Below are 14,737 nucleotides of genomic sequence, written 5' to 3'. Positions count from 1 at the left end.
TCTCCACCAGCTAATAAACTCAAAACCTTAATTGAAACTTTGAAAAAAATTTTTCTCTGAACTTATAACACCTAAGATTACAGTCCCACGCAGGTCCACTAACCAGGTGGTTATACCAGCACACATTGTTCATGTTGTCCCAACACAAAATGATTAAGCTAATGACCATTTGTCTCATTTATACTATAGGTCTACAATACTAGCTACTATAGAGCACACTATAGCACGTATAGTTTAGCTTCTTAGTTCAAACTAAATGGAATTTAAATGAAGGTTCTTTTGAAGGTCTGATTAAATCCCTGATTTCGGGTTTTGTATGGGTCAGTGGCACTAGTCCTTTGTGCTTGAAATGAACACTGTTTGCTATTAGGCTCATACAATAGCGTTGAGGCCATTGTGTTCTGCATAACAAAGATGGAGGTGGTTTTATAGTAGCCCGTTCAGTGGAAGCCCAAGTGCTCTCCATGAGACCTCGTTCACAGAGCGAATGTGTAATAACCCAGCTGTATTTAGTGGAAACCAAGACAAGACTAATGAGACTACTTCAGTCCAGATACTGAAGTATTAATAAGCTTAATCAGCAGCTGAATTAAGTATTCGCATTGCACTAATTAGGCTCATTTGAATTTAATTGAATAGTCCCTGCTGCTTTTGTCTGCTTGGTGGCAGGTCTCGTCGCTTTAGGTCGGGTTATTACTGTACAGACATGCTGGTTGACATCACAAAATATTAATATGCGGAAAACATCTAACATGTTCTCGACGAGGATGGCTTTTATTGATTAAATGGTGCATGTATTTATTTGAGAATTTCAAGGGTTTCAATAGTTCCAAAAATATATTAGGTAGTTTATTGGAATACATTTTAAAATAGCGCTGTGTTTTTAACTTTGCTTAACGCTAACATCCAAAGGTTGGAGGTTTGTAATTTCATTTTCTTTATTTTTTATTTAATTCTTTATTATTAGTTTTTTAATTTAACATTGATGCACTGAATTGGTCATAATTGGCAGCAATAATGTTCAAAGGATTATCAAATAATGTATCATGGGGTCAATTATTTTTTATTTATCTTTTGTTTATTATTGACTAAGTTCCAGTAGTTTACTGGATGTTCTTCCACAATAAATAGACATAAACTCTGGTCAAAAGCGGTTGTTCCATATTTATTTATTTATTTATTTATTCCCAAAAGCACCCCCTAACAATAACTTAAAACGTTCAATGAGAAGCCAACCAAACTATTAAAAAAAACAAAAAACAATGGGGAAGATAAATAAATGTAAATATAAACTACACAAATTAACACATGTTCAAGCAGCCTTACCTTAATGTTAAATTATAATATAAAACAAATTATAATATTTCTATTAGACAGGATTGTATCATGTAATTTTATTATGTATTATTTTATAAGTAAACATTTGACTAAATTGTTGTTCATTGGGAAACACAACAAAGATACTTAAAAAAAACCTGCACTTTTTATTGTGTGATCAGTTTAAACTTATTTCTATATTTTGGTCTTTTATGCAAGACTTGAGCTTTCCTATGTAAAATGAGATCTATGAGACATTACTCTGTCGATGCTACCTATAAATGTACATTTTGAGAACATGCTGACATATTGTGTTTTGTTTCCCTCAAATCATTCTTGAAATTTTCTTTATTTGACCTTAAAGGTGCAGTAGGTGATCTGTCAAAATGCTCAACATCTGCATAGTATTTTTGTAAACACCCTTTCGTCAAGAGCCTCACCTCCTGAAATCACAAACGTGTTGCGTAAAGATTCCAATAGATCATGTCATTTGCCGGTTAGAAAACTTTACAGTACTTTATAATACTACAATTCCAAACGAAAAGCTCTAATATATCTACCACGTTTTCAGTTGTTTAGCAAGCAAAACATGACATAATGTGCAATATTTCATGCATGGAAGAATCGCTGGTCTAACTCTCTCATGCACTTTGTCCTAAAGCGACTACTGTATGTTTAGTGGTTGGCCAGCGGCATGCACTTAATACTAAGCCATACTTGCATGCTATTTCAGATCGAATATTCAAAGTGCCATGGTAAACAATATAGAGAGCACGTCACAGGTTGTCATTGTTCAAAAATTAACCATTGTGAATATAAGAATAGTGCTATTTACTATATGTTTTGTTGTTAAACTAAATTAAAATCTACATTATCGATGCTGTAAAAGGTCCCTTTTAAAATTTAAATTAGTCCCATCAATGTTTCGGCGGAAGATTTCAGTGGCTGAACAACACGTGCATATAACTCATTCATAAACAACATCTACAAAAGCTTTATGTGACAAAAATGGTTTTAAAACATAACGTTATTTGTCTGAAATACTTCAGCCATGGTGTCATCCTTACTTCAGCATGCATAAGTAACTGTGAAATTAATTCAGGATTTTAAAGTTTTGATTCAGCATTTGTTTTTACTGCTGTTGCTCTCTCGTGTTCACATGAATGTGGCGCGCGTCCATTCGCAAACGCACAAACGTTGAATCTGCGTGAAAAATCTACATTTATTGACAGAGTTTGGGCTACTTATCAGAATTATGGGAATTGTCAGCCTGACAATTTTTAATTGAATGAACATTTCTGTCTTATCCTTTACCCAGCATCTAAAAATACATATAAATACACTTAGATCATTTACTTGAATTATTATATTGTAATGTGAAGAGACTTTCAACCAGCACAACAAAATATGTTTCTGAATCATCTACTGCACATTTAAATATAGCAGTTTAAGTAAAAAAAGATCCAAAAGCTTGTATTATAGATGCATCTTTGTCCAATTCATTTGTTTAAATGAGGGAGAAATAGATGCTGGAGCCATCACAAATGACGCTTGTATTCTTAATCAGGTCAACCTTTGATTAAGATGAAATATCAATATATCAACCAAAGATAACTGATATATTACCTATAATAAATGAGCGATCAACGACTATTTGTTGTTGGAATTATGAAGGTTGATTCTGTTTTAGTTTTCTAACTTGCATTTTATTTAAAAATGCAGCACAAAGAATAATATCACATTCATGAATATCCCTATAAATTATATCTGATATTTAATGATTCAGTGGAGGATGGAGTCTCTCCAGGCTTTCTTCGATCAACCAAACTCAATGTGTCCTGTCTTTGTTTTCTCACAGGTAAAATAAAGTATTCAGAGAGGGTTTATGATGCATGTATGGAGGCCTTTGACTGCTTGCCTCTTGCAGCTCTTCTAAATCAGCAGTTCCTCTGTGTTCATGGTGGCCTCTCGCCAGAAATTAACTGCTTAGACGACATTAGGAAAGTAAGTGTCCATTTTTGTTGTTGTTGTTGCTCTGTTTTTTTCCCTTTAAGCCTTTTTACAGCATTTTACAAGACGTGTTGATTCCTCTTTCTCTGCCTTTGCGCTATGTTGTGCAGTTAGACAGGTTTAAGGAGCCCCCGGCATTCGGGCCTATGTGTGATTTGATCTGGGCTGACCCGGGAGAGGACTACGGCAGTGAGAAGACGGCAGAGCACTTTAACCACAACTCCGTCAGAGGCTGCTCCTATTTCTTCAGGTACAACAGGAAAGGGTCATCCAGTTCATACATGTACAGTGACTTAGATTTTTTTGACAAAATAACAGCTTAATTGACACAGAATATAGCTTGACTGATTTCTATTTTTATTTACATGACAAACTTTTATTTAATTAAATGAAATATTTATAAATATTTCATATAATGATAAACAATAATAATAACAACAATAATAAAAATATAATAAATAAAATATTTAAATTGTTGTCAATATTATTTGATTACTTTAGATCTAATACTTTAGATTACATTACTTTAGATTCTAATAGTTTTAAACATGTAAAAAAAATCCAAGTTTTTGATGTTATTTTTTTATTTTATTAGTTTTTCTCTGTGCATTTTTTGTCCATTTCAAAATTAGAAAATGTTATTTTATGTGATATAATAAAAAATATTATCAAGCTGTTTTTGATGTGAACTTCATGTAGCAAATAGATATTTACATTTATAAAATATTATTATTATTATTATTATTACACTGTAAAACCCAACAGTCAACTATATTAAATGAAATGAATGTAGTTAACTCAGAATATTCTGAAAGTTAATTCTACTCAATTGAAAAGAGTTTTGAACTCAGTCTTAAAGTTGATAAGTTAATTTAATACCTCCTTACTTCAACTTAAATGGAGTAAGTTCACAGTACTCATATAGATTAGTTTAACTTGAAATGGTTTGTAGCAATCAGTTTCCTCAAACGGTTTGAGTTGCCTTTACTTATTGGGTTTTACAGTACTCAGCTGGTTTGAGTTCTCTTCATTTATTGGGTTTTACTGTGCTCAAATGGCTTTGTTTACTCAAATCTTTTAAGTTCACAGTTCTCATTAGGATTAGTTTATGAACTTAAATGGTTTGTTGCAATCCATTTTGTTAAATGGTTGGAGTTACCTTAAGCTTTTGGGTTTTACAATGTATTATTAAATTAGAATATTTATCAGCTGGGGGCGACACGGTGGCTCAGTAGTTAGTACTGTTGCCTCACAGCTATAAGTTTGCTGCTCCCCGTGTTGGCGTTGAGTACTGTTGCCTCACAGCAATAAGGTTGCTGCTCCCCGTGTTGGCGTTGAGTTTCTTTGGGTCTTCCGGTTTCTCTCGTAGTCCAAACACATGCAGTATAGGTGAATTGAACAGACTAAATTGGCTGTACCGTATTTGTGCAAATGAGCATGTATGGGTGTTTCCCAGTACTGGGGTACAGCTGGAAGGGCATCTGCTGTGTAAAACATATGCTGAATAAGTTGGCGGTTCATTCTGCTGTAGTGACCCCTGATGAGCAAAGGGACTAAGCTGAAGGAAAATGAATGACTGAATATTTATCAGCTGTTGTTGGTCTCCATTAGGCTTGGGCTGGTATAAGATTCTGACAGTATAATACCCTTGGATAAACATATAAGTTTTGTGATATTGTTATTACTTCTCTAAAATGCATTCTTTTTAAATGTCAACTTTTTATCCTTTTTAAGTTTATTTTATTTAGGAATGCACGATATATCGGCAGCCATATTGATATCAGCAGATAAATGCTGTTTGTATTGTTATGGTTATTGGTCCGAAATGGAAAATTATGCAGATGTCTTTTAAACGATAGAATATGTAATTGTACACAACTGCCTTGTGGGTTGAGCTTCCTGACATTTTTTCCTTCAAAGTCTGTCTGTCCTTTGTGTGGTATTGCGGTGCGTCAATAATAATAAATATGGTTAATAAGTAATCACATTCCTTATCATTGTAGTTATGTTTGATAGAGTGTCATTGTGTCTTTTGGTTTAAATTGTCTCGTTGGGTTGTTTGTAATCTAATATGACTATTTGTTATTATCAACGCGTTGCTTCCGTTTACTTGTTTAATTAAATCCCATTTTGTTATTTAACTTATTTTTTTGCAACAGTCAAGTTGCATGTTAATTGGCTATGCAAAAAAAAGATTTTTAGCATGCAGATTTATGTAAAATCTGAATAAAGAAATCTCCGTTTGAAATTGAGAAGGCTATTCAGTTTATAAGATCATATCAAACTTTTATAAAGTTTTAAAAATAAAATCAGTTGTTTTCTGTATAAAAATAAAACATTTTGAAATATTTATTTTGATCGGCTGATATATCGGTTATCGGCCTCCAAATCTTATACTGTAAGTTATTGGTTATTGATATCAGCCGAAAAATCCATATCGGTGCATTCCCAATTTTAATGTTATCTTCATGTAGAAAATTTATAGTTACATTTAGAAAAAAATATATTATTATTATTATTAAATTAGAATATTTGTTGTATTTATAGATTGAATGTACTCTAGTTTGGGGTAGACCTTTATTATTGCTTCTTTTTATGTTTTATAGTGTTTGCCTATTCTTTTCCCATTATTCCATATTCCTTATTCAAATGGAAATCACTGGTTTTTGAATTTTGCTTATTTTGAAATCATTTTTATGTAACATTTGGGTCAGTAATTATTTGCTAATGAGTCTTCTCATCACTTATAATAACCCAAGTATTAAATAGCTCAACACTTATTTGACGTATTTCAGAAAACTGTAGGAAAGAATCTGCTTGGAATGTTGTTCTAAAACATTTTTTTTTTCTGTGTCTTCTGTGCATTTGCTCATGTACTTGAATCATCCATGCAGGCATTTGTGAACTGGTGCGGAAATCCTTTCTGATTTATGCTGACTTCTGGAAATAACCTGATCGGTGTTTCCCAGCTGCTTTCATTCTGGGTGTATATATAAGTGTGTTTATTCACTGTTTGCTTGTCCAGCTGGCATTTGTTTGTGCCACGCCAACTGAATGCTAACAGACTGCAGGTGGTAGTCTTAGAGCTTGAGAGTTCACAGTATTGGGGCTTAATCGACTGGAAGAACCCCCCAAAAAAGTACTAAGAAGGGTCCAGTGCATTGGCTCATGCTCCATTCATTAAGTGCTTTAGAAGGGATGAAATGTCTGTCCTATCACTGTGCGATACTCAAGAATTTGTCTCTCTTTTGTTTTACAGTTATGCGGCAGTCTGTGACTTTTTGACAAACAATAACCTTTTGTCAGTAATTAGAGCGCATGAAGCACAAGATGCAGGGTAAGTATTTATTGTGTTCTTTTATTAGACTTTACTCATTTTAGCTTTCATTTTGTAATGCCAATGTATTCCCTCTGTGTCTGCCTGTTAAAAAATCGAATTCTGCCATCATTAATAACTCCCAGTATTTACAGAACTTTTTTATGCCTTTTTAAGCTGATTTCTTTACACCTTAGAAAGGCATATTTGGATGTATTTCTTTTCTTTGGATATAAATAAGCCATTTCACTGTTCAGGTCCATAGCATGCTTGGATGTTGGTGCATAAGCGATTTGTTTCTCAAATGTTTGCTGAATGGAGGCCTGACCAGTAGCTTTTAATGTGGATGGTCCATTTCTGCTGGAGATACTGTTACCCTAAAAAAAAAGTTTTTGACAACACTTAAAAAAATAAAAATAAAACGTCTATACTGCAGAAATAATGTAACTTTATTGCATGAAAACAACCTTGAAACCATTTATTTTCCCCTGCCTAATCCCCATTGACTTGCATAGTAGGGCTGCACAATATATTGTTTCAGCATTGATATTGAAATGTGTGCATTCTCAATAGTCACATTACAGGATTTGCAATGTGGAATAAGACCTGCGACACTCCAAGTTGATGCCAAACAACTAGCACAAGCAAAACCCAGATGTGTTGTCACCTTGTATTGGATCGCTTGTAAACACCTGCGCAAGAGGACGTGTTCAGCTCCGTTCAGTCTGTTTTCTTGCTCCGCTAAAGGCTGATTTGTATTTCTGCGTCAAGTGAAAGGCATTACCCACGGCTCCTGCCTTGCGCAGAGCTGTGCATTTAAACTTTTGCGGGCTGTTTGTTGCTCTGCAATAACACTTCCGAAACGCTAGCTGGCAGTAGGTATTTATGTTCCTCGGTAATGTACAAGTAGCTCAAACTCACTTATTCAGAGGCAGGAACTGGTGGACGTGCATCAACTTTAATCAAAAGGTAAACACCAAACAAAAGTCTCCATCTGGAGCTCCTTCATGAGACTCGACTCTCGCTTCAACGGGTTTGTGCGGCTCTCGGCTCCGCCTACACTCTTCAGTGCTACCAACCCGACCGATCACTGAGTTTGCGCTATGTGTCATTGCGATTTTTAGTTACATTCTTTTGAGAGGTGCGTGTCAGCGCTTGCACATGCTGAAGTGTATATCGACCTTAAGGGCCGGTACACAACTATGTCAGCTTTGTCTGTTTTTTTTCGTTCGGCAAGGGGAAATTGAACTTCCGACATGCGCAGACAAAGCATGAACAAAGCAGCATTTATTAGTAGTACTGTTACCACAGTAATTGTCACTCACCACAATAGATTAGCTTTCGCAAATATGTCTGATAATCAGATAATCCATATTATTTACAAATATTTGAGAAATGCACAGAAGTAACAGCTGGCCTCTTTGTGTCTATTTTTTTTGGCATGATTTTTTTACTTTCTGCATCACACTTGTGCTCTGATTCATTGCCGAATAACCAGTCAGAGCGCTCTCTTCAGTCAACGGCCAACATTAATTCTAGATGCTGAATCAGGATAATGAGCTATGACGTTAATTTAGCAATAGGTGACATGTGAAACACAACAAAACAGCTAGACTAACCGACGGACCAACGAAGCCCAACCAAGGGCTATAGTTGACCAGTGGGCACAGTTAAAAAAAAGTCGTGATTTATGGTTACATTTAGGAAGTGACTTTACAATGTAACCAAAAAATAATAATTTGCATGCTTTCTTTAGGCCCATGTACACACAAAAATGCAGGGTTCTACACAATTCGTTCATGTTGTCCAACACAAATTAATTAAGTTACCTTTAAGTAGATTTAAGTTGACCCACCCCCCCTCTCCCTCCAAAAAAAAGTGTTATTTTAGCTTATTTTAAATAATAGCTTGAACATAGCCAGTTTAAAGCATTCAAGCGCAATAAATTATAATTTTCGTAACTTGTAGGAAGATTAATTCCATTTATGTAAATACAATGAATGCTTTTTTATTTGACTTTAATTTATGTAGACTCCCAGATAACTATAAATCACTGTTTATTTTCCAAATAAAAAGTGCTCAGGAGTAGCTTAATTAATGTGTCCGTGCCCTTTGGGCAAGGAATTCATCAGAATAACCAGCAAAAGTAAGCCCAAGGCACCCGATGAAGGCAAGTGTTTACCAGAACACATAGGCATATTTTTGGGGAATAGCCATGTCAATAAAGGTTTTTTAATAGATATTTTTTTTCCAAATTTTTTGAATGCCTTGGACTTTTGATGTTTGCACTGTTTTTTTATTTGTTTCTTTGCTCTGCTGTATATATCAATGTTTGTTATTGGTTTATTATTGTTTCTCCATATGCTTTTTATTACAAAATGATTCCAATTACTCTAAAAACATTTTTGCCAGTTAGAGCCATTTGAGTAATCTGGAGAAATTGTACTCCATATTACAATGTGTATCGTAGATACAAAATATTACAATGTCATTTTTTTCCAATATTGTGCAGCCCTATATCATATACATTTTTTTTCTTAATATGGATGTTAATGGCTGTAAATCGATTGCCTGTTTACCAACATTCTTTTTGAAGAAATGGGTGTCAACTGAAACTGTAGATGGTCTGATCAGTATAGTGACTTTGAAAAGAACCCATTATCTGACCATAATGGAGAGCATTTCCTCTATTGATTCTTGCCAGATGCCTTTTTGACACACTGAGCTAATCTACAGCTAAAGCGTTTTGTGTGTGTTTCCGTTACAGGTACAGGATGTACAGAAAAAGTCAGACAACAGGCTTCCCTTCATTAATTACTATTTTCTCAGCACCAAATTACCTAGATGTCTATAACAACAAAGGTATGCTAGCTTTTTAAAAAAAAATTTCTTGTAACTGACAATAAACTGACACTAAACATATATTAACATTAACATTAAATGTAATTAACACATAAATCTTGTAACATTAACTTTTTAAATAGACATTAACTAATTTTAGTAAAGTTTTAAAATCATTTCTTTTTTTCTTCTTTTTTACACCAAGTTACATTGTGTCATGCAAAACAAACCAACAAAAAGATCAGTTTATTTGCCGTGTCACATTTTATAATTCTGTCATCAACACCAATCTAAAAACAAAACAAAACAGGAAATAACAAAACCCTTTAATAACACTTGGGAAACCACTGAGTACCACTCAGTTTTTTTCCCCATTAAAGAGTGTTAATAATTTATGATTAGCTTCTGGTTTTATTTTTATTGTTTGAGTGCTAATTTGAAACGCTGGAGAATAAAATAAATCACCAATCATACGAAGATAAAATATGCCCTACAACAAACTGTAATAGCTGCCATATTGAGTCTAATTTGTCTAGACATCTACAGCTACAAAGTATCAGATGACTGTTTGTAAACCTGCATGGCACCCTATCAAGTTGCTTGATTTTCTTTTGTTTTCTTTTTCTTTTGACTGAGAACATTCATGAACGTACATAATAGCTTGTCTTTGTTTTTTCCTTCTCAGCGGCTGTGTTAAAATATGAAAACAACGTCATGAACATTAGACAGTTCAACTGCTCTCCTCACCCGTACTGGTTGCCCAACTTCATGGATGTGTTTACATGGTCATTACCGTTTGTGGGCGAGAAAGGTAAGTGTCCAGACTGTGAATCTATTTGACAGAGCATTTGGAAGAGAGGCTAGAATGACCTTGTTGGTGGCTTGTCTTTGGTAGCTGACTGTGTCCTCTCAGTGGGAAGAATGCAGAGAGAAAGAGCCCTGAAACGTCATATTAACGTCATAAAATGTGTGCCAGCACGTTCAAGGGCATCATTTATAAAATCATCTGAGACTTCCTAAGTTTTTCAGTTTAATTTTTAAAGTCTTTGTGTACATTGTTTCATACAGCTTCATAACGTAGAAGTTGAGTTCGTATTTTAAAAAGAAGCAAATGGATTTACTGGATGTATTTTCCAAGAATGCTCTTTGTCTACAGTGACTGAGATGTTGGTGAATGTCCTGAATATCTGTTCTGATGATGAACTCATGTCAGAGGGAGATGACTTGTGCGAAGGTGAGGAGGTTTTCTTGTTTATGCACTCTGCAAATGCGTTTATCCAAAGAAATTAACATTGTCTTGAAGTTACACTTTTTATCTGTTGATATGCAAGACAGGGGTGGAAATTTATGCCCAACTAATTCAATGTAAGATGCTATAATACCCCTCCACAATTCAAATAACTCACTGTAATCCGTGTTTAAGATCTTTATTGATACGAGAGCAATCAATAAAAAAAATAAATAAAATTAGGTAGAATATTCACATTTAATATAGTTTATATACTTTATTGTTCAGTAGTAGGCTACTTACGGTATTTTATGCAGTTGTTGTGTAATGCATGAATGCCACATTTGAGCAACATTAAAGTGCATCTATTATGTATTATAAAAGGCTCTTATTTTGGTTTTGTGAGTCCCCAACAACAGGCTTGTATGCATGCAAGATCAAAAAACACATTCATTGTCTTTTAATATGCATTTATTCATTCATTCATTCATTTGTTTTCTTTTTGGCTTAGTCTCTTTATTTATCAGGGGTCGCCACAGCAGAATGAACCACAAACTTATCCAGCATATGTTTTACGCAACGAATGCCCTTCCAGCTGCAACTCATCACTGGAAAACATCCATGCACACTTATTCACAAACTTACACTATGGACAGTTTAGCCTTCTGAATTCACTGATACTACATGTCTAAACCGGAGCTCCCAGAGGAAAGCTACACGAACACGGGGAGAACATGCAACTCCACACAGAAATGCCAAACAACCTAGCCAAGGCTCAAACCTTGCTGTGAGGCGATCGTGCTATCCACTGCGCCACCGTGACCCCCAATATGCATTTACCTCTACCTGATTATCCTAACTAATCCCATATGTCTTGTTTACTGGTTAATTTTTCCGAACACCTCCTTTGCATGATGCTAATATGCAGTGATTGGTCCAATGACCCAGTCTGTTGTAATTTGGTCTACTGCATGCAGTGTGTCTGAAGCGGAACACACGTCACCATTACTGGAGTATAGCTTATCAAATGTTGAAAGCTGTGGTTGAAACTAGAAGCTGTGGTCTACATAAGAGCCCAATGCAGGAGTGTATTGAAAAAGCACTGCAGATTAGTGTTGTCACGATACTCCAATCAGTACTGGAATTTCAAATCAGCAATTTGATATTGTGTTCCCTGCTCAACAGAAAGAACTGTGATTGGATATAAAGGTCATCGGTTTACTGCTCTTTACCACTGTTTATCGAGTGCAAACATGAATGACAGGGACACTGGGGTGTTTTATTGTCATGAAGATCAGTCGATTCATCAATGAATCACTCGTATATCAGCACATAAACAGATCAGCCGATCTTCGAAATTCGGTATCGTGATAATAGTACTGCAGATTATACACCAGCATATTGCTCTATTCTTCATCATAACTCCAAGTAATAACTATGATAAACTGTCAGTGGTAATTGATGCATATCTGCATTAGCTTTTGATGGGTGTGGCTCAAGCCATTGAAATGAATGGGTTTCATTGCGCAGAGTTTTCCGTGTCTGGCATGAAAGCCGCTTTAGTTTTTTAAGTTGTGAGAAGCCAACTCAACACACATACAGCTAAATGCTTATTTTGTGTGCTGCAGAGACCAAGGTGGCAACTATTTTTTTCAGAATTTCAGGTTGTGGTTTAAGAAAAGAAGCTCACAGTGCAGAGCACAGCAGCTTCACTACACGATGCAATCTGATCTGGGTCATTGGACCAATCACTGCATATTACCTCCTCACTTAAAGGAGGTGTTTGGAAAATTTAATCAGTAAGCAAATCATATGGGAGTAGTTTGGATAATTAGGTAAAGGTAAACGCATTTTGGGCGTCACGGTGGCGCAGTACGTAGCACGATCGCCTCACAGCAAGAAGGTCGCTGGTTCAAGCCTCAGTTGGGTCAGTTGGCATTTCTGTGTGGAGTTTGCATGTTCACTAAGTTTCCTCTGGGTGCTCCGGTTTCCCCCACAAGATCAAAGACGTGGTACAGGTGAATATACAGACAAGCAGATCTTCAAAATTCAGTACCATGACAACACTACTGCAGATTGTACACCAGCATATTGCACTATTCATCATCATAACTCCAATTAATAACCACGATAAACTGTCAGTGGTAATTAATACATTTCTGCGCAAGCTTGTGTTGGGCCTTTGAAATGAATGGGTTTCATAGCGCAGAGTTTTCCATGTCTGGCATGAAAGCTGTTTTAGATTTTTAAGTTGTGAGAAGCTGACTTAACACACATACAGCTAAATGCATATTTTGTGTGCTGCAGAGACCAGGGTGGCAACCATTTTGTCACACTTCTAGGTTGAAGTAATTAAAGAAGCTCTAGGTGCAGAGCACAGCAGTTTCACTACATGATGCAATCTGATCCCACGGAATCCACTATAGTGTTTCAGGGATAGGGGTTTCAGGTTTTCCTGGGTCTGCACGCAACATGTGGCTGGGCAATTTTTTCTTCGTTGTCATGACAGAAAAAGCTAAAGGTCCTTTTGAATATTGACTGTAAAGGACTCTGAATTGGCTCTTTTTGTTGAAGAGAGAATAAAACTTTATACATGGTGCACTTTCTAACTTTAACACTTAGCTGGATGATTTCATTCACTCAGAGCTGTGTTACACGCGGCATGAAAGTAAATTTAAATCCATAATAGGGGCAGTTTAACAGTCAAAAGGTAATCGATAACAGTTTGAAGGTACTGGATTAATTTGTGGATTTGGCACAGATACATTTAATCAGTTTAAAAATTCAATTTAAATGAACACATAATATACAATAAAGACTTCATTAAAGTTTGGTGAGCTGACAACTGCCTTATGTGCTGATTTCCTCTTGCTTCACATTTGGTGACATAATTTAATGCAGAACAGCTTGAATGTGCTTGAGCATGTGTGAGCATGTGCTTGTGTGTGAGCGTCTGTCTGTCTGGTCATCATTCATGTAGACAGCAGGTCTTCAAAAGTGTCCAACTGTCATTCATGCTGTCTGAGTTGCTCTCCCCGGAGGTCTGATGCCTGCTTAGGCCTTCCCACAATGCTTCCTGCTTAGGCAGCCTGTTGTAGAGAGTAGAACTCCTATGTATAAGCTGTGAAATATTATCACAGTTTGTAGGAACATTTTCTGGTTTGCATAGACACGCATACTTATACTTATGTAGGATTGTAATGTCACCTTGTGTCATTAGTGAACCGGAAATGGATTTGCTTAAGTAACTAGAGCAAAGGCGTGACGCTATTCTGCAAATACTCCCTAGGCCACTGAAGGCTAATAGTACAGTTAGATTATGGCATGCACTGCAAAACAACATAGGTTCACTTTTGTTTGCTCTGTTGAATCAATCCAAACTTTTTTGAGTAATACAGTTATCTAGTAAATAAATGAACAAATATGTGACAACCCAATGTCTCAGTGTTTGGAATGAGTAATTAAATTTTATATCAAACTACACTATAAATTTTATGCCAAAAAAGCTATTATTATCATTAATAATAATAATAGTACATAATGCATAAATAAATGTTTTAACAAGAAAATTTAGCACAAATAAAGTGATATTTTCTATGATATAGACTATAGATGCCCAAAACCTTAAATTTGGTAACCTTTAATTTGGCCCGCCATCTCATCTGAGAAGAAAGGGAGAATGTTGGGATGGTTTCAAGAGTGTCAATTCAAATTATTTATTTGTCTGTTTGTTTTATTGTTAGAAGCTAACCAAAAGAATGTTTCAGTGAAATGGTGTAAATGAATCAGATTTTGTTGAAATGTACATACTGTCATACTGCACATACTGATAAACCTGCTTGACTAACATATTCAGCATTGAACTTATCAATGTTCTAAATGTGATTATGTTTTTAATGCAATGAGTTGTTTAAGAAGTTATACTGCATAGGGCTGTGTGATTAATCAGAATCTAATCGCAGTCGTGATTTGAAACGTTGCGATTAGCTAATCACAAGAGGCTGCGACATGAAATATATCTGTAT

General features: G+C 35.4%; 1 protein-coding gene across 2 annotated transcripts in view; it reads left to right on the top strand.

Annotated features, from left to right (window-relative positions):
* ppp3cca (protein phosphatase 3, catalytic subunit, gamma isozyme, a) overlaps positions 1-14,737 on the top strand; it is a 72,070-nt gene that overhangs the window by 39,971 nt on the left and 17,362 nt on the right. For both annotated transcript variants that reach the window (XM_005171876.6, NM_001166628.1), the window contains exons 5-10: positions 3,176-3,321; positions 3,438-3,577; positions 6,587-6,664; positions 9,411-9,505; positions 10,170-10,295; positions 10,641-10,718. In XM_005171876.6, the coding sequence (XP_005171933.1) occupies positions 3,176-3,321; positions 3,438-3,577; positions 6,587-6,664; positions 9,411-9,505; positions 10,170-10,295; positions 10,641-10,718 (663 nt within the window). The remainder of the gene's footprint in view (positions 1-3,175; positions 3,322-3,437; positions 3,578-6,586; positions 6,665-9,410; positions 9,506-10,169; positions 10,296-10,640; positions 10,719-14,737) is intronic.

The sequence above is a fragment of the Danio rerio genome, chromosome 5 (genome assembly GCF_049306965.1).
Source record: "Danio rerio strain Tuebingen ecotype United States chromosome 5, GRCz12tu, whole genome shotgun sequence".
NCBI classification, from domain to species: domain Eukaryota; kingdom Metazoa; phylum Chordata; class Actinopteri; order Cypriniformes; family Danionidae; genus Danio; species Danio rerio.
This window is presented reverse-complemented; position numbering and strand designations above follow the sequence as displayed.